General features: G+C 45.5%; 1 protein-coding gene across 3 annotated transcripts in view; it reads right to left on the minus strand.

The window, feature by feature from the left end:
• TPK1 (thiamin pyrophosphokinase 1) overlaps window positions 1–18,159 on the minus strand; it is a 348,586-nt gene that overhangs the window by 301,414 nt on the left and 29,013 nt on the right. For 2 of the 3 annotated variants that reach the window (XM_038760340.1, XM_038760338.1), the window contains exons 1-2: window positions 11,059–11,122; window positions 8,455–8,518 (exon numbers count right to left, since the gene is read on the minus strand). In XM_038760340.1, coding sequence (XP_038616268.1) covers window positions 8,455–8,497 — 43 coding nt within the window. In that variant the 5' untranslated portion in view covers window positions 8,498–8,518; window positions 11,059–11,122. Of the gene's footprint in view, window positions 1–8,454; window positions 8,519–11,058; window positions 11,123–18,159 lie in introns of those variants that run through there. The other variant, XM_038760339.1, reaches the window with a different exon arrangement.

The following is an 18,159-nucleotide window of genomic DNA, read 5'->3' on the forward strand; positions in this document are numbered from 1 at the left end:
ACCAAACATATTAACAAAATAAAATAAATAGAATAGATATGTACAAGATAAATAAATAAGTAAATAGAGTAATAAATATGTACAAACATATATACATATATTCAGGTGCTGTGGGGAAGGGAAGGAGGTAAGATCGGGGGGATGGAGGGGAGAGGGGGATGGAGAGGGGGACATCAACATGGGGTGCCACGCACGGCCTGATGTAATTCTGTTTGGCTCTTCTGCGTGACTCCTGATCGGGTGGAATGGAAGCAATGCTAATGATTTTTAAAGTTGTTAGCACTGGCTTGGCTCAGTGCCTTCACCTCTAGTAGGTTCATACTCTAGATCTCTTGCCTTCTGAAATGGAACACCTGATTGAGAAGCCCAATGGATTCCATGAGGGTAGGGAGCTGGCTTCTGAGGAAAACCAGGGTCTGGACGATGATGGTGATGATGTGAGAAAAGCATCTGAGCTAAATTTAACCCAACTGCTGCTCTGGTAAAGGGGATCCCCTTATCAGACCAGAAATTACCCCAATATAATACATCGGTTTCTCCAATAACCCCAGTAGAAATGTTTACAAGCCCTCAATAGAATACCTGGGAATCCAGATTAGCCTTGATCGAGTTAATTGCGTCTTCACTAAGCCTTCCTTCTCTGTGGGGAACGATAATCCGAGATCAAGATGGAAGCCACGTACATAGTTGACTGTCAAACAAAAGGACGGGGATTCTAACGCTATTTCAGAAGGCTGATTTCTTCAAGATATCTGAAAACTGGGGAGCAACTGGACCCCACTGCGATGAAGATGAAGAGCGGCGGACCAGGGGAGAAGCCCAGAGTAACAGCCCGGGTCAAAACCGGGACACAGGCATCCGCCGCTTCCTGCCACGGAAGGGTTCTTAAGAAGGAAGTGGGGCCAGAAGAGTTCAATCATTCATTCGATTATATTTATTGAGCTCCTTCTGTGGGTAAAGCACTGCATTAAGTGCCGGGGAGAGTACAATGCAACAGTAAACAGACACTTCCCTGCCCACTACAAGTTTACAGTCTAGAGTTATCTGGGTATCCCTGGGTTATTCACAGTCTACCAACCCCGGGTACTTTCCCAAGCGCTTACAACAGCGCTCTGCATCCAGTAAACGCTCAATAAATGCTGTTGATTGATTGATAGACCCACGTATCCTTGTAGGCCCGGAGTCTGGCCCAGGAACAAGAAGGTACAGTTGGGGGTCTCTTTATCCCATTTTGCTTGATATCTGAGGGTGTGGGAAACAGGCAACAAAAATTGAAAGTGCCTGAAAATTTAGCTGATGCTCTTTGGTGAGAATTGAATGAATTGCTTTTGTTTTTCCTTCACACTTTATTACTGGGACCGTCTCTGCTAATTCTGTTGTAGTCTACTCTCCCAGGGGCTTAGAACAGTGTTCTACAGATAATAAGCACTCAATAAATACCCATCGACTGATCAATTACTGCTGCTAATGTCGGATGCACTCATTCATTCATTCAATCATATTTATTGAGCGCTTACTGTGTGCAGAGCACTGTACTAAGAACTTGGGAAGTACAAGTCGGCAACATATAGAGATGGTCCCTACCCAACGACGGGCTCACAGTCTGGAAGTACTTAAACTGTAATAATGTATATTTATCATTTATTAATAATCAATTAATAATAATGGTAATCAATACATGATTGAATGAATAAACACTGCGTTGCTAAACTACAGGATAAAAATCAGTTTTCTGAGGCTGATGGGATGGGTGCGTCATTTCATTCATTCAATCGTATTTATTGAGGGCTTGTTGTGTGCATATCACTGTACTAAGCGCTCGGCACGTACAATTCAGCAACAGAAAGAGACAACCCCTGCCCACAACAGGCTCAAGTGCTAAGTTCTACTTCTGCCCTCAAAACCAGTACATATCTTTGTACTGAAACACAATTGTCGATGTTACGAGGCCAGTCCAAGGGACCCAGAAATCAATACGTTCCAGGCATTCACGCCTCCATTATGCCACTATGAGCATACCTCACTTTTTGAGGCAGTCATTAGAACATGTGTTCTGGGAGGGAAAGAGAAGACGCCATGTCAGGCTACAAAAATAAATGTTTTAAACTCATAAAAATAACGCCGATTTTTCTAAGCCTCTACCTGAATTTTCATCAGGTCTCCAGTGCTCTTGTTTACAAGAGCTCGGTGACACGATTAACTTGCAATCTGGCGACTTTGCCGGCATCCCAAAATCCCTGCATTTATTCAGTTCCTGTTTTGTTCTCTGAGGAGGCTATTTAAATCAGCTTATTTCTTCAGCAAATGTAAATATGGGTAAAAGAGAGAGCAGTTAGGCAAGATGTTATATGTCCATCCTAACTATTCCCTTTGCTACCTGGATTCGGGCTATTTCTTTTCACGCTTGTCTCGATTACGTTATTTATAGATACCTAAAGATAAGAACGGTGGAAATAATTAAAGAGGTTTTTGATCCCCTCCCAGTAACTGGTGATAAATCTAGCTATATATTGCACAATCTAGTCTCAATACTGTTTGTTACTCTTCTAGAAAACTTACACAATTTTCTTTGAAATTATCTATTCACGCTGACTTTGGAAGATTATAGGAGATTATAAGGTTTTTACTCCAATTTATATGTCTTTAGGTACTCTGTTTTGGAAACAGAGTACCTAAAGACATATAAATTGGAGTAAAAACCTTATAATCTCCTAACAGAAACATTTCTCATGCCTTTGTTACTTGAAGATCAACCTTGATACAGTTCCATCACAGTTACAAAATACAAATCTTTGAGTGTATATGTTTTCACAAAATATACATTTGTCTCAACTGTATTTTTCTAGATAGATTACACCGGGCATGAGAAATACAGAAAAGCTAAAACGATCCTCAGTTTTTTTTGTCCTTCAGGAGGCAGGAACAACAGGCGCTATAATTGCAAATATAAAATGCAATGCAAACGCACTTGGACAAAGTGCCTTAATACTAAGGGATTTAAACTCTACCGGAGGCAAGGAAATCTAGCTACGTATTGCACAATCTAGTCTCAATACTGTTACTCTTCTAGAAAACTTACACAGTTTTCTTTGAAATTATCTATTCACACTGACTTCCAAAACAGAGTACCTAAAGACATATAAATTGGAGTAAAAACCTTATAATCTCCTAACAGAAACATTTCTCATGCCTTTGTTACTTGAAGATCAACCTTGATACAGTTCCATCACAGTTACAATACACAAATCTTTTAGTGTATATGTTTTCACAAAAAATACATTTGTCTCAACTGTATTTTTCTAGATAGATTACACCGGGCATGAGAAATACAGAAAAGCTAAAACGATCCTCAGTTTTTTGTCCTTCAGGAGGCAGGAACAACAGGCACTATAATTGCAAATATAAAATGCAATGCAAACGTACCCGGACAAAGTGCCTTAATACTAAGGGATTTAAACTCTACCGGAGGCAAGAAAAACAAGCAGATATGATACAAACCGGCAAAAGTGTAGTTCGGGAAAGGGGGGAACAAAATGCCAGTAGACAAAACAGGGCATTGACAAGTCTCAGGGAGGAGAATGAGCTGGGGAGATGTCAACAGATACCCTTATTATTCCATCGGACTCTCCCAAGCACTTAGTACACTGCTCTGCACACAGTAAGTGCACAATAAATATGATTGAATGAATGAACTAACTGTCTCCTGGATATCTTTCAGGGCACTTGGGTTCTAATCCCAGCTCCACCACTTTCCTGCTGTATAGCCTTGGGCTAGTCAGTTTCTCTGGGCCTCCGTTTCCTCATCTGTCAAAAAGGGGACGAAATGCCTGTTCTCCCTCCCCCCTCAATCAATCAATCGTATTTATTGAGCACTTACTGTGTGCAGAGCACTGGACTAAGCGCTTGGGAAGTACAAGTCAGCAACACATAGAGACAGTCTCTACCCAACAGTGGGCTCAGAGTCTAGAAGGGGGAGACAGAGAACAAAACTTTGAGCCCCATATGGGACAGGGATTCTGCCTAACCTGATTGTACTGAATCTACCCCCACATTTAAATAGTAGGCGCTTAACAAATGCCACAATCACCATTATCATTACTATTTTGGGACTATCTCAGGAAAGTAGGAAATAGAAAGTCGCTGCCGTAGGTGGTTGGGACAAGAGGGACCTAGGTTAAGGGTTACTTGGGCTTTTCTTTACACCGACGATCCGTGAGAGGAAGCAAACCCTGGAGACAACACCTGTTTAACTGCATTCGAAGGTGACTATTACAGGTGTTAGAATAATAACTGTGCTATGCATTACATGCTTACTATGTGCCAGGCACCATACTAAGCACTAGACCCAATGCTTCTCTGTAGAGTTTTAAGATGATGTGACTGTGAGCCCACTGTTGGGTAGGGACTGTCTCTATATGTTGCCAACTTGTACTTCCCAAGCGCTTAGTACAGTGCTCTGCACCCAGTAAACGCTCAATAAATACGATTGATGATGATGATGACGTGGGCAGCAAAGTTGGTTTTTATGGCATTTGTTATGCGCTTACTAGGTGCTAGGCACAGCTCTAAGTGCTGGGGTAGATACAAGGTAATCAGGATGGACACAGTCCTTCTCCCACCTGGGGTTCACAGTCTTAATCCCCATTTTACAGATGAGGCAACTGAGGCACAGAAATGTTAAATGTCTTGCTCAAGGTCACCCAAAAGACAAGTGGTGGTCCTTCTGGTCCTTCTGGCTCCCGGCCTGAGCTCTATGCACTAAGCACTGCTGCTAAAGTGTAGAATAGAAGAGGGGAGAAGCTTGAGGAGGGTAAAGAGGAACAGGAAGATGGTACATTAGCTGGAGGAATCAGGGGGAGGGAGGTGGGGTGATAAGGACAATACTTCAGGAAGGGAAGGACTTCAGTTTGCTTGAAGGGAATTCCTAAGAAAGGGAGAGGTTGAAGACAGTAAAAAGCAGGCAGGATATGAGGGAAAGATGGCTTTAGGCAAAGGTTTGGCCTGAAAGCCTTTATCTTATCAAGAAAATTCCACAAAGAACAGAGAGAGGGAGGCTCCAGGAGGGAGGGAAAGGTCTGGAACAGTGAGTGGGGGTGTGGACAGGTGAGTCAATAAGGCACCGATAGCAGAGATCAAAGGGCCTGGTTCCACAGGAAAGCAAATCTGAAAGGATTCCCCATTTCTGCCAGGATCTCAGCTGTGCAGTGATGGGGTCAAACGTAGTGGAGAAGGCAGAGTCGGAGGCCTGTACCTTTGGGTATGAGAAGTCCAACCGAGGCCCAGTGGTTTGAGACAGGCGGAGAGAGCTCTTGGTGCAGGCGAGGAGGCAGGTTAGAAAATGGTTAGAGCTGGAGGTGTAGGGGATAAGAGTTTGTTGGAAGACGCCTGTAGCATCCATTAGAATGAGGTCAATGGCCTAGATCTGGTGTCGACGGGAGCTATGAATCAGAGAAGCAGCATGGCTCAGTGGAAAGAGCACGGGCTTTGGAGTCAGAGGTCATGGGTTCAAATCCCAGCTCCGCCAATTGTCAGCTGTGTGATTTGGGGCAAGTCACTTCACTTCTCTGTGCCCCAGTTACCTCATCTGTAAAATAGGGATTAAGACTGTGGGACAACCTGATCACCTTGTAACCTCCCCAGAGCTTAGAACAGTGCTTTGCACATAGTAAGCGCTTAATAAATGCCGTTACTCTCAGAGAGATGTGGCAACATGAATGACTTTTCATGGATTAAACTTTTTAGCACCTTTCTCCCCTTATATGTTCTTCTTTAACTCAATCCATAGACGTTCCTAACCAATTTCTGAACAGAAAAAGAGACTTTACAGAACACCTCACCTCCATGCTAGCAATCCTACCATGATTACTTGTTTTTTAATGGCCCTGACTATCATTCCCCTCTCAAGTGGAAAATGAGGGCTGACAGAAGAATGGCCTTAGGTTTTTTCCTACTTGTTCTTTAGGAGGCCATATGCTTCAAAAATAAATTTTAAGATCTCAGGTCTTAGGGTTCGATTAACTTCTACATCCATCGTGCGTTCATCTTTTGTCCCCATATGTAACTGTGCGAGTATAATAAATGATTGTTACAGTTAACATTTTACGTACATCGAGCTTCACCGCAATGCTCCACAGATATTTTGTACCTGCTACAAAAGTCAATTTTAAAATTCTTTGGGGATCTGTTCCAGGGCAGACACAGTTTAAGATTCTCTTGTCTGAGGGGGAAAATTAGTTCCATAGAAAGAGTCCTGAGCAGCGAGTGATGATGCCAAACTCTCATGGTGTCCGGGTCATTTCCGAGGTGTATTCTACTGCATCTGAGACAGCTGCCTCGCGAAATGATCACCATCCATTTTGCCTTGTCGGTACCTCACCTTGACATACAAAGTGACAATAAACACCCTCTAAAGCATCTTTGAACAGAACTGTTCTTTATTCTCTTTTGTAGCCTCAACCTCCTTTGACAACAATGTGATTTTGCTAGAGCAAATGGAGGCAAAAACACGGAGGCTTAATGCATGCAGAGCACTCTACTAAGCGCTTAAAAAGCTGGCAACTGAGGGCCCAGATGTCTCTGAAAATAAGATCCTAGGGGTTAGCCTGTCGATCATATTTACTGAGCATCTACAGTGTGCAAAGCACTGTACTAAGTACTTTAGAGTTCAATATAACACAGACACGTTCCCTGCCCACAATGAGCTTACAGTCTAGAAGACGTTCTCCGTGCCCACGCCGATGAGTTTTACTCATGCCCTGACCCAGACTGTTAGAAGCAGGAAGAGCAAAGGAGACCAAGTTCCTCTTATCTTTTGCTCCAGCTCACTTCTAAGAAACAGTCATTAGTAGTAATTGTATTTATCAAGCAGCCAATGGGCGCAATGCATAGTACAACAGAAGCAAGAGATATATTCCCTGCTGACTAATGGAGGGGGGAAGGAGGGAGACACAGACACAAAAATATTAACAAATAGAGGGACCAGAATGAATAATGTGATATAATAATGAGGTCTACAACTAAATACACATCTGTATCCACAACATGAATGCTGTTTATAAGTAAAATGTGCTGGAGGTGGCCACAGAGTTGTTCAGGGTCCGTCGGGGAAGGTGGGATTTTTGGAAGTTTGAATACAGGGAAGACTGTGGTGGTTTGGATTGGGAGGACAGAAAGGCGGGAGGCAGGGAGGTCAAGCGGGGACGATATGGGGGGGCAACACAATAGTCTAGCCGCAAGCTTACTGTTCAGTAATAGCTGGATCACAATCATACACACACACACACAAACACACACACACACACACACATATACAGGGGTAGAAGTACAAAGGAAAAGAGGTATTCATGGAAATACATGGATGTATACAAATACAGATACTACACATGAAGAGTTAAACAATAGGGGACACACACACAGAGTAAATAGAGAGATAAAGAGTTTCTATAAACACACTTAGAAACAGGTGATCAGACAAGAGATGATCTGCACAGAGCACTAGGAGAGCAAGTGAAAGACAGGAAAGGCAAGGAGAAGTTGAAACTTTAGAGAAAAGATATGGTGGGGGCGGGGGGAGAAAAGTCTTTTGTGGTCTCCCATAGTTCACAATATCATACAACAATGAGAAGCATTGAGAAACTGCATGGCTCAGAGGAAAGAGCCCGGGCTCTGGAGTCAGTGGTCATGGGTTCATATCCCGGCTCTGCAAATTGCCAGCTGTGTGACTTTGGGCAAGTCACTTAACTTCTCTGGGCCTCAGTTACCTCATCTGTAAAATGGGGATTAAGACTGTGAGCCCCCTGTGGGACAACCTGATCACCTTGTATCCTCCCCAGCACTTAGAACAGTGCTCTGCACAGAGCGCCTAATAAATGCCATCATTATTATTAACAATCACAGTAATATCTTATACTTGTACAGAAAACAAAGCTTCTGACAAATTATTACATTAATCTTCATGATATGCTCATAAGCAAGAGGCCACAGGAAGTCCTGCCTCAGCTGAGATTTTCCAGGTAAGTCAAGTTCAACCAAATTGGCTAATTACCAATCAGCCTTTATTGGTCTGAAAGTCAAGCTGGCAACACAGCTTCGACTGATCGATTCCCTGATTACCACAGGGCCATTATAAAGCAAGAGGCATCTTCTCAGACACTTTGTCAAAATACCTCCGTTTACTTACAGTGAATGAGACACAAAAATCATGTTAGAAGTAAAAATATGGCTGCTCCATTCAAGGCCTCCATGGAGTCGTTTAACCCAAACAAATTGTATTTCCAAAATACTTAGTATTCCCTTTGTTTGGCTGGCAAGATGTTGACCAACTTTTCTACAGGTAAACAATAATACTAATGCCTAGGCAAGCAAAATCAGAAGTTAGGGCAAAGAGAGAGTCAGTTCTCGACCACGGATACTACTTGAGGGGAATTTCAAGCTACAAGGAAGGGGGTACAGTACCAGAAGGAAGCAAGCATTCCAGCGGAGTAAACGTCTTCTCCATATCGGACTACGAGTCTCTGGGCTTAAAGAAAAAGAAAGAAACGAGGCAGAATTAGTTCACTATTCTGTCCTTGCCAGGCAACTAGTTCAACACATTACCCCAAGTGGGTACTGAATAATTAATTAATGGTATTTATTAGGCGTTGTGTGCAGAACACTGTATTAAGCACACAGAGAGAACAATATAATTGTAGAAGCGATCCCTGCCCTTGAGTTTACAGTCTATACTACTAAGGGTCGGTCAACTTCCAGGAGTGAACATGGTACATGCTTAATAACTCTTCTTGCTAGAGTCTGCTGCGTAACCTCGGGCAAGTCATTTCTGTGTGCCTCAGTTACCTCATTCGTGAAACGGGGTTTGAGACAATGAGTCTCATGTGGGACGGGGACTGTGTCCAACCCGATTTGCTTGTATCCACCCCAGTGCTTAGAACGATGCCTGGCACATATAATGACATTTACTATAATGACATTTATTAAGCATTTATAATGTGCAAAGCACTGTTCTAAGCACATAGTAAGCGCTTAATATATACCATAATTATTATTATTATGAGAAGCAGCATAGTATAGTGGATAGAACACGGGCCTGAGGGTCATGGGTTCTAATACCAGCTCCGCCACTTGCCTGCTGTGTGACCTTGGGCAAGTCACTTCACTTCTCAGGGCCTCAGTTCCCTCATCTATATTATGGGGATTAAGACTATGAACGCCCCTGTGGGACAGGGGCTGTGTCCACCCTGATTTGCCTGTAACCACCCCAGCACTTAACACAGTGCCTGGCACATAACAAACGCTTAACCAATACCATTGTTATCATTATTATTATTGTTGGAGAGCAGGTGATCTTTAAACCAGTTCAGAACTGGATTACAAGCCTTGAAGACCAAATAACCCTGAGAGACACCACCCCAGCCTCAACCCAGGGTCTGTCCAATCAGCCCTAACCGCCCCCCCAACCCCCATCGTCCCGTCCCCTTGGATCCTCTGACCCCCCAGGCCCTCCGACCCCCCAGGCCCTCCTGCCCCGGTCCCCCTGGTCCCGCCCCTGGACCCCCGGACCCTCTGACTCCACCAGACCCTCCTGCCCTCGACCCCCTGATACTCCTGCCTGCCCCCAGACCCCCCTGGCCCTCCGACTCTCCTGCCCCCAGGCCCCCCTGGCCCCCCGACTCTCCTGCCCCCGGACCCTCCGATCTTCTTGCCCTAGACCCTCTGATCCTCCTGCCCCTGCCCGCCCCCCGACCCTTCTGCCCCCAGATCCCTGCCCCTCCAATCCTCCTGCCTCTGGACCCCTGATCCTCTGATCCCCCCGACCCTCTGGACTCCCGACCCCCGACCCTTCAGCCCTGGCCCCCCTGACTCACCCCTGCCCCTCTGACCCCGCCAACCCTCCTGCCCCTCCGATCCTCCTGCCCCTGGACCCCCTGACTCTCCTGCCCCCGGACCCCTGACCCCACAACCCTCCAGCTCGGACCCCTGACCCCCCCCCCCGACCCTTCTGCCCCGGAGCCCCTGACTCTCCTGCTCCCGGACCCCTGACCCCCCGATCCTTCTGCCCTGGCCCCCCTGCCTCCCCTGCCCCCGGACCCCTTCCCCTCTGACCCTCCCAACCCTCCTGCCTCCGGACCCCCTGATCCTCCTGGCCCTGGCCCCCTGACCCTCCAACCCTTCTGCCCCGGCCCCCCTGACTCTCCTGCCCCCGGAGCCCTGCCCCTCTGACGCCCCCAACCCTCCTGCCCCCCCGACCCCCCGACCTTCGGCTCCTTCTGCCCCTGGGCCCCCTGACTCTCCTGCTCCCGGAGCCCTGCCCCTCTGACCCCCCCAACCCTCCTGCTTCCGGACCCCCTGACTCTCCTGCCCCTCTGACCCCCGCAACCCTCCTACCCCCGGACCCCTTGACCCTCCTGTTCCCGGATCCCTGACCCCCCGACCCTTCAAGGCCCTACTGAGAGCTCACCTCCTCCAAGAGGCCTTCCCAGACTGAGCCCCTTCCTTCCTCTGCCCCCGGTCCCTCTCTCCATCCCCCTCATCTTACCCTTCAAGGCCCTACTGAGAGCTCACCTCCTCCAAGAGGCCCTCCCAGACTGAGCCCCTTCCTTCCTCTCCCCCCGGTCCCCCTCTCCATCCCTCTCATCTTACCCTTCAAGGCCCTACTGAGAGCTCACCTCCTCCAGGAGGCCTTCCCAGACTGAGCCCCTGCCTTCCTCTCCCCCTGGTCCCCCTCTCCATCCCCCTCATCTTAACTCCTTCCCTTCCCCACAGCACCTATATATATATATGCATATATGTTTGTACATATTTATTACTCTATTTATTTATTTTACTTGTATCTATCTATTCTATTTATTTTATTTTGTTAGTACGTTTGATTTTGTTCTCTGTCTCCCCCTTCTAGACTGTGAGCCCACTGTTGGGTAGGGCCCCCTGCCTCTCCTGCCCTCGGTCCCCCAACTTCCCCGACCCCTCCTGCCCCCACCCCCGCCCATCCCGCCGTCGCCCACAAAAAGAAGCAGCAGCAGCAGCAAACCCAACCACTCCCCCTTCCCCCGCCTGCTTCACCTGCCCAGTTGGGAAGGGGGCGCCCTCGCCGCGCCGCGGAGCCTTCTGGGAGCCTTCTCTCTCCCCCGGCGCCGACCAATGGCGAGCCCGAACGCCGCCCGGGGGGCGGGGCCCGGGGGCCGGCCACGGCCTCCGCGCCTGCGCGGGGCGGCCGGGGCCCCGCGGCATCCTGGGACTTGTAGTCCCGCCCACGTGCGGCCGCGGGCTCCGCCACCCGGAACCGTCATCGTCCCCACCCAACATAACAATAACAACAACAACAACAAGAATGATAATGGTGGAATTTGTTAAGCGCTGACCGGGTACCTGGCGCCGGGAAGCGGCACGGCCTAGTTGAACACGGGCATGAGAATAATAATAATAATAATAATAATAATAACAATAATAATAATAATAATAATAATATTGGTATTTGTTAAGCGCTTACTGGGTGCCAGGCCTGGGGAGCAGCATGGCATAGTAGATGGAAAATAGGCCTGAGAAGAATAATAATATTAATAATATTAATAATAATAATAGTATTTGTTAAGCGCTTATTGAGTGTCAGGCCTGGGGAGCAGCATGGCATAGTAGATAGAACACAGGCCTGAGAATAATTAATAATAATAATAATAATAATAATAATGTTGGTATTTGTTAAGCACTTACTGGGTGCCAGGCCTGGGGAGCAGCATGGCATGGTAGATAGAACACAGGCATGAGAAAAATAATAATAATAATATTGGTATTTTTTAAGTACTGACTGAGTGCCAGGTGCTGGGGAGCAGCATGGCGTAGTAGAACACAGGCCTGAGAATAATAATAAAATAATAATAATGATGATAATAATGATATTGGTATTTGTTAAGCAGTGACTGAGTGCCAGGCGCTGGGGAGCAGCATGGTGTAGTAGAACACAGGCCTGAGAATAATAATAATAATAATAACAATAATAATAATAATAATAATAATGTTGGTATTTGTTAATAATAATAATGATGGCATTTATTAAGCACTTACTATGTGCAAAGCACTGTTCTAAGAGTGCTGGGGAGGTTACAAGGTGATCAGGTTGTCTCACGGGGGGGAACCCATGACCTCTGATTCCAAAGCCCAGGCTCTTTTCCACTGAGACACGCTGCTTCTCGTGTAAGTGCTTCTGTTAAGCACTTACTATGTGCCAAACACTGTTCTAAACGTTGTGGGGGGGCGTGTCACCCGTCGTCGGGGGACGGGTTCGTTCAGTAATTGGCAAGAGAGAGAGAAAGGCCTGGAACGGAAAGCCTGAGTTTTATATAAAATTTATTCCGCGAGGCGAATTGAATTATTTAGTTGCTTAGGCACAATGGATTGAGCTTCCCTTTTGGGAGGAATGCAATCAATTAGCAATATTTGAGCTTCCCTAAGGGGAGGAACACAATCATACGTTAATCGCGCATGGGTGAAGCAGCTAACTCTCACCTATATGCACTTCCCACTCGGGACGAATCACTTACTTTCCCACATGGGAAGAATCCATCCCATGTGGGATGGATTTAGACTGTGAGCCCACTGCTGGGTAGGGACTGTCTCTATATGTTACCAACTTGTACTTCCCAAGTGCTTAGTACAGTGCTCTGCACACAATAAGCGCTCAATAAATACGATTGATGATGATGATGATCCCATTTCCCGCGCACGTGGTGGGTGGCTAGCTAGCTCTCACCATATGCTCTCCCTACATGGGAGGAATCCACTCATGATCCACTCATGATGGAGAAGCAGCGTGGCTCAGTGGAAGGAGCCTGGGCTTTGGAGTCAGAGGTCATGGGTTCAAATCCCGGCTCCGCCACTTGTCAGCTGTGTGACTTTGGGCAAGCCACTTAACTTCTCTGTGCCCCAGTGACCTCATCTGTAAAATGGGGGTGAAGACTGTGAGCCCCCCATGGGACAACCTGATCACCTTGTAACCTCCCCAGCACTTAGAGAAGCAGTGTGGCTCAGTGGAAAGAGCGCGGGCCTTGGAGTCAGAGGTCATGGGTTCAAAACCCAGCTCCGCCAAGTGTCAGCTGTGTGACTTTGGACAAATCACTTAACTTCTCTGGGCTTCAGTTCCCTCATCTGTAAAATGGGGATTAAGACTGTGAGCCCCCCGTGGGACAGTCTGATCACCTTTCTAGACTGTGAGCCCACTGTTGGGTAGGGACTGTCTCTATATGGTGCCAACTTGTACTTCCCAAGCGCTTAGTACAGTGCTCTGCACACAGTAAGCGCTCAATAAATATGATTGATTGATTGATTAGTACAGTGCTCTGCACACAGTAAGCACTCAATAAATACAATTGATTGATTGATTGTAACCTCCCCAGCGCTTAGAACAGTGCATTGCACATAGTAAGTGCTTAATAAATGCCATCGTTATTATTATTAGAACAGTGCTCTGCACATAGTAAGCGCTTAATAAATGCCATTATTATTATTATTATTATTATCTCCCTCAGCAGCAGGGCACCTGGGTCCCACCCACGAGACACTCACCCGTCCCGCGGCCCTGGTTCTGGTTGCAGAGCGGGTGTCTGGCCTTCTAAGCCAGTAGGGACCATCTCTCTATGTTGCCAACTTGTACTTCCCAAGCGCTTAGTACAGTGCTCTGCACACAGTAAGTGCTCAATAAATGCGATTGATTGATTCTGGGCACAGAAAGACACGTGTACTGCTGCTGCTGCTGCTGCTCCTCCTGCTGCGTGTCCTGGTGTTCTGCCCCCAAGGTCAGAGGGGACAGGTATTTATCACCTGTGCTCCTAGGCCATTCCAGCTTCCGACCTCAGTTTATCCAATCTCTGCCCTCCCCCCTCCTCCATACCTAATCTGATTGTCACGGGTGCGAGGGACACCTTCTGTCTTCCCGGCTCGGGTTGTCAATCTAGCAGTTTGGGTTGTTGGGGCGGTATCCCACCCTCACTCCCGAGTTCTGCCTGCTGGCTCAGGGGGTCACGAGATAGCATTTAACCTTGAGATGGCCACTACCCCAAGGTCACCTCGGGACAGGGGGATACAAGGTGATCAGGTTGTCCCACGTGGGGCTCACAGTCTTCATCCCCATTTGACAGATGAGGGAACTGAGGCCCAGAGAAGTGAAGTGACTTGCCCAAAGTCACACAGCTGACAAGTGGCGGAGCTGGGATTAGAACCCATGACCTCTGACTCCCAATCCCGTGCTCTGTCCACTGAGCCACGCTGCACGGGCCTGAGAATAATAATAAAAATAATATTGGTATTTGTTAAGCGCTTACTGGGCCCACCTGATTAGCTTGTATCTACCCCGGCACTTAGCACAGTGCCTGGCACATAGTAAGTGCTTAACAAATACCACAAAACAAAGAAACACCATAAAAAAAGAGGGCCTGTCAAACCCAAGATGTCACATATACAAGGGTGGCTAAACTGCAGCTCATTGCAAGCCACTTGTGGTTATTCTTTGCTTACAGTGCAACCTGCTGAGAAAACCTAAGTAGCCTATCAATCGATCATTAGTATTTATTGAGGTACAGGTACACCTATGTACTAAGTGCTGGGGTGGATACAAGCAAATCGGGTTGGACACAGTCCCTTTCCCACATGGGGCTCACAGTCTTCATCCCCATTTTACAGATGAGGTAACTGAGGCACAGAGAAATGAAGTGGTTTGTCCAAGGCCACACAGCAGACAAGTGGAGGAGCTGGGATTTTAGGGAGGTACAGAGCAGGAATCTGGTCTACCAGCTCTATTGTACTCTACCCATAGTAAGTACTCAGTAAACACTGTTAATTGATTGATTGATAAAAAAGCAAACAGACCTGGTAAAGGCAAATACAGTAAAGATCTTATTTTATTTGCAGACCAAGCAGGAGGAAACATTAGTCAGTCATCCAGTCAACAGCACTCACTGAGCACTTACTGTGTCCAAGGCATTGCGCTGTTAGGGAGAGTTCACTAGAGTAAGAAATCACAATCTTTGCCCTCAAACAGCATAAAGTCTAGCAGGAGAGTATCATCATCATCATCAATCGCATTTATTGAGCGCTTACTGTGTGCAGAGCACTGTACTAAGCGCTTGGGAAGTACAAGTCGGCAACATCTAGAGACAGTCCCTACCCAACAGTGGGCTCACAGTCTAAAAGTACTAGAGTACTAGCTGGGTTGTAATTGGAAAAGAGAGTGGATAAAGGAGAGAGAGAGCTGCTAGAGTGCCTTAAAGTGAAGAGTCGGGAAATTCTGCTAAATGCAGAGTGGAACGCACAGCCACCGAAGGTTCTTGAGAAAAGTAGAGAAACGCTTGCAAAACGTCTTAGAAAAATGTAGTGAAGTTGAGTAGCAGAGTGAAGTACAGACGGGAGAGGGGCGAGATGTAGAAACGAGGACAAAGCCGAATGCAGTAGGCAAACTGGATGGGACAAGGTTGGGGCTGTTGGAAGAATTTGGTGGAGGCAGGTCCGAAAGCTTCCGTGAAACAAGAGAGATAGGATTTAGTGACAGACTGACTCTGAAAGTTGACAGAGAGGATGGCCTTGAATCTATCTCATACCTCATCTGGAAAATGGGAATTTAGTCTGTGAGCCCCCCGTGGGAAAACTTGATTACCTTGTATCTACCCCAGCGCTTCCGTCTTACCTCCTTCCCTTCCCCACAGCACCTGTATATATGTTTGTACATATTTATTACTCTATTTATTTATTTATTTTACTTGTACATATCTATTCTATTAATTTTATTTTGTTAATATGTTTGGTTTTGTTCTCTGTCTCCCCCTTCTAGACTGTGAGCCCACTGTTGGGTAGGGACTGTCTCTATATGTTGCCTTGTACTTCTCAAGCGCTTCGTACAGTGCTCTGCATACAGTATGCGCTCAATAAATACGATTGATTGATTGATCTACCTCATCTGGAAAATGGGCATTAAGTCTGCGAGCCCCACGTGGGACAACTTGATTACCTTGTATCTACCCCAGCGCTTAAAACAGTGATTTGCACATAGTAAGCGCTTAATAAATGCCATTATTATTATTATTATTTTTGTGGTCAGACTTTCATGCCTACGCAAGACCTCTCCATAAGCAGCAGTACCCTCAAAAAGGAAGGTTAGCTGTGTCTACTGTGGACCCGTGTGCTTGTGAGGAACCGAATTGATTCCTGCTGCAGAGGGCAGCAAAGGAATGTAACTCAGGTTGAAGGCAGTAGATTGTGTGCCAGTTTCTCTAACTAGTGCCGTTCTTTGATGTTATGGCCCTCCAAGACACCTAAATCATTTAGAAATGGATCCCATCGGTTTGCTGAGATGCATTTCTGAGGTGTTCTTATAATGACGACTCCCCCCCCACCAAAAAAAGGGAATCTTGTGATGGAGAAGGGGAGTTCTGATGAATCTCCTCTGGAAAATTCCTGGAAAGCCGTTGCAGTTCTCATAAGCAAAATATTTTTAAAAAACGTATCTTCCCTTTTCTCCAAGGAGATGTCTCTGTCTTCTTCTCCCAGGCCCAGAAGTCTCTTCCTTGTGTTTTATATATATATATATATATATATATATATATATATTTATAAACATAAATACAGTCTTTTAGACTGTGAGCCCACTGTTGGCCCACAGAGCCCACTGTCCCTATATGTTGCCAACTTGTACTTCCCAAGCGCTTAGTACAGTGCTCTGCACACAGTAAGCGCTGAATAAATACGATTGATTGATTGATTGATATATAAAACACAAGGAAGAGACTTCTGGGCCTGGGAGAAGGTCCAAATTATATATATATAAAATCTGCATTATATATATAATCATATATTATAATATAATTATATAATATAAATAAACTCTATATTATATATATGGCATTTATTAAGCACTTACTTTGTGCAAAGCACTGTTCTAAGTGCTAAGGAGGTTACAAGGTGATGAGGTTGTCCCACGGGGGGCTCACAGTCTTCATCCCCATTTTACAGACGAGGTCACTGAGGCACAGAGAAGTTAAGTGGCTTGCCCAAAGTCACATAGCTGACAACTGGCAGAGCCGGGATTTGAACCCCTGATCTCTGACTCCAAAGCCCATGCTCTTTCCACTGAGCCATGCTGCTTCTCTCTCTCTCTCTCTTTATATGTATATGTATGTGTATGTATATATGTATATGTATGCATATATGTATACATACATATATACATTTATATTTATACAAGATATATATTATATACACACACGATATGTATGTTTAAAGTAAGAAAGTATATCTTTTTTTACTTTAAACATATCCAACTTTAGCTCCTCAAAGACATATGGTGAATACAAAATAATTACAATGCTTAGGTTTAACAAATATTCTAAACATAATCTTAGAAAATGACAGGAATTATATTTCAAAGAACCATTAACGATGACTCAAATCTATCCTCTGTGCTTTCACCAAATGAGTAGGACACCCAACAGAATTTTTTACCCAAGAATTGCAGAGGTTTTCATAGTTCATGCAATCCTCGAAAGTAATTACCTTAATTCAAATATATCCCTTCGGCCAGGTTTAGTTTGAATGGGCTCTCTCTTACCTGTTTTCTGCTCCTGAAGTAATCTATTCTGCTATTCTCCAGCTTTAACAATATTTTAAATATTAATAAATTGCAAGTATACAGTGTTGTTTATTACCTCAACTGTCATTAAAAGTGTATGAAGTGGGAGATAAGGTTCAGGATCGTGTGAAGTGGATGATTTTAGACCTTTCCCTAATCTGATTTGGTTACTGGGGTTTTTTAAAATTATTTTTTTTACTCATGAGATTCTCAGCGTGATACTTTATGCAAGTGGCCAGAAATCAGAGATCTGGGAAGGAGCCGGAACTCGAGGGTATTTTTGATCATTTCAAAGAACATATTTCTGCGTTCATCCCGAATTTTGGTGGATTTCTTTTCTCTCTTGACCCAAGCAGGATGCCAAATGCATAGGAAGCAATTCTGAGGAACTATAAATACTGCTTATGAGCATTTTGGAGTGAATCAGGGAGGAGGAGCAGTTGAATGATTAGAAAGATGCCTGCTTCTATTTACAGAGGAAGCTCAGGGTGTAATCAGGATGAGGCTGGTGATTTTTAAAGACGTAGGCAGCCGTTAAATGGAATTCATATAAA

This window comes from Tachyglossus aculeatus, chromosome 18 (genome assembly GCF_015852505.1).
Source record: "Tachyglossus aculeatus isolate mTacAcu1 chromosome 18, mTacAcu1.pri, whole genome shotgun sequence".
NCBI classification, from domain to species: domain Eukaryota; kingdom Metazoa; phylum Chordata; class Mammalia; order Monotremata; family Tachyglossidae; genus Tachyglossus; species Tachyglossus aculeatus.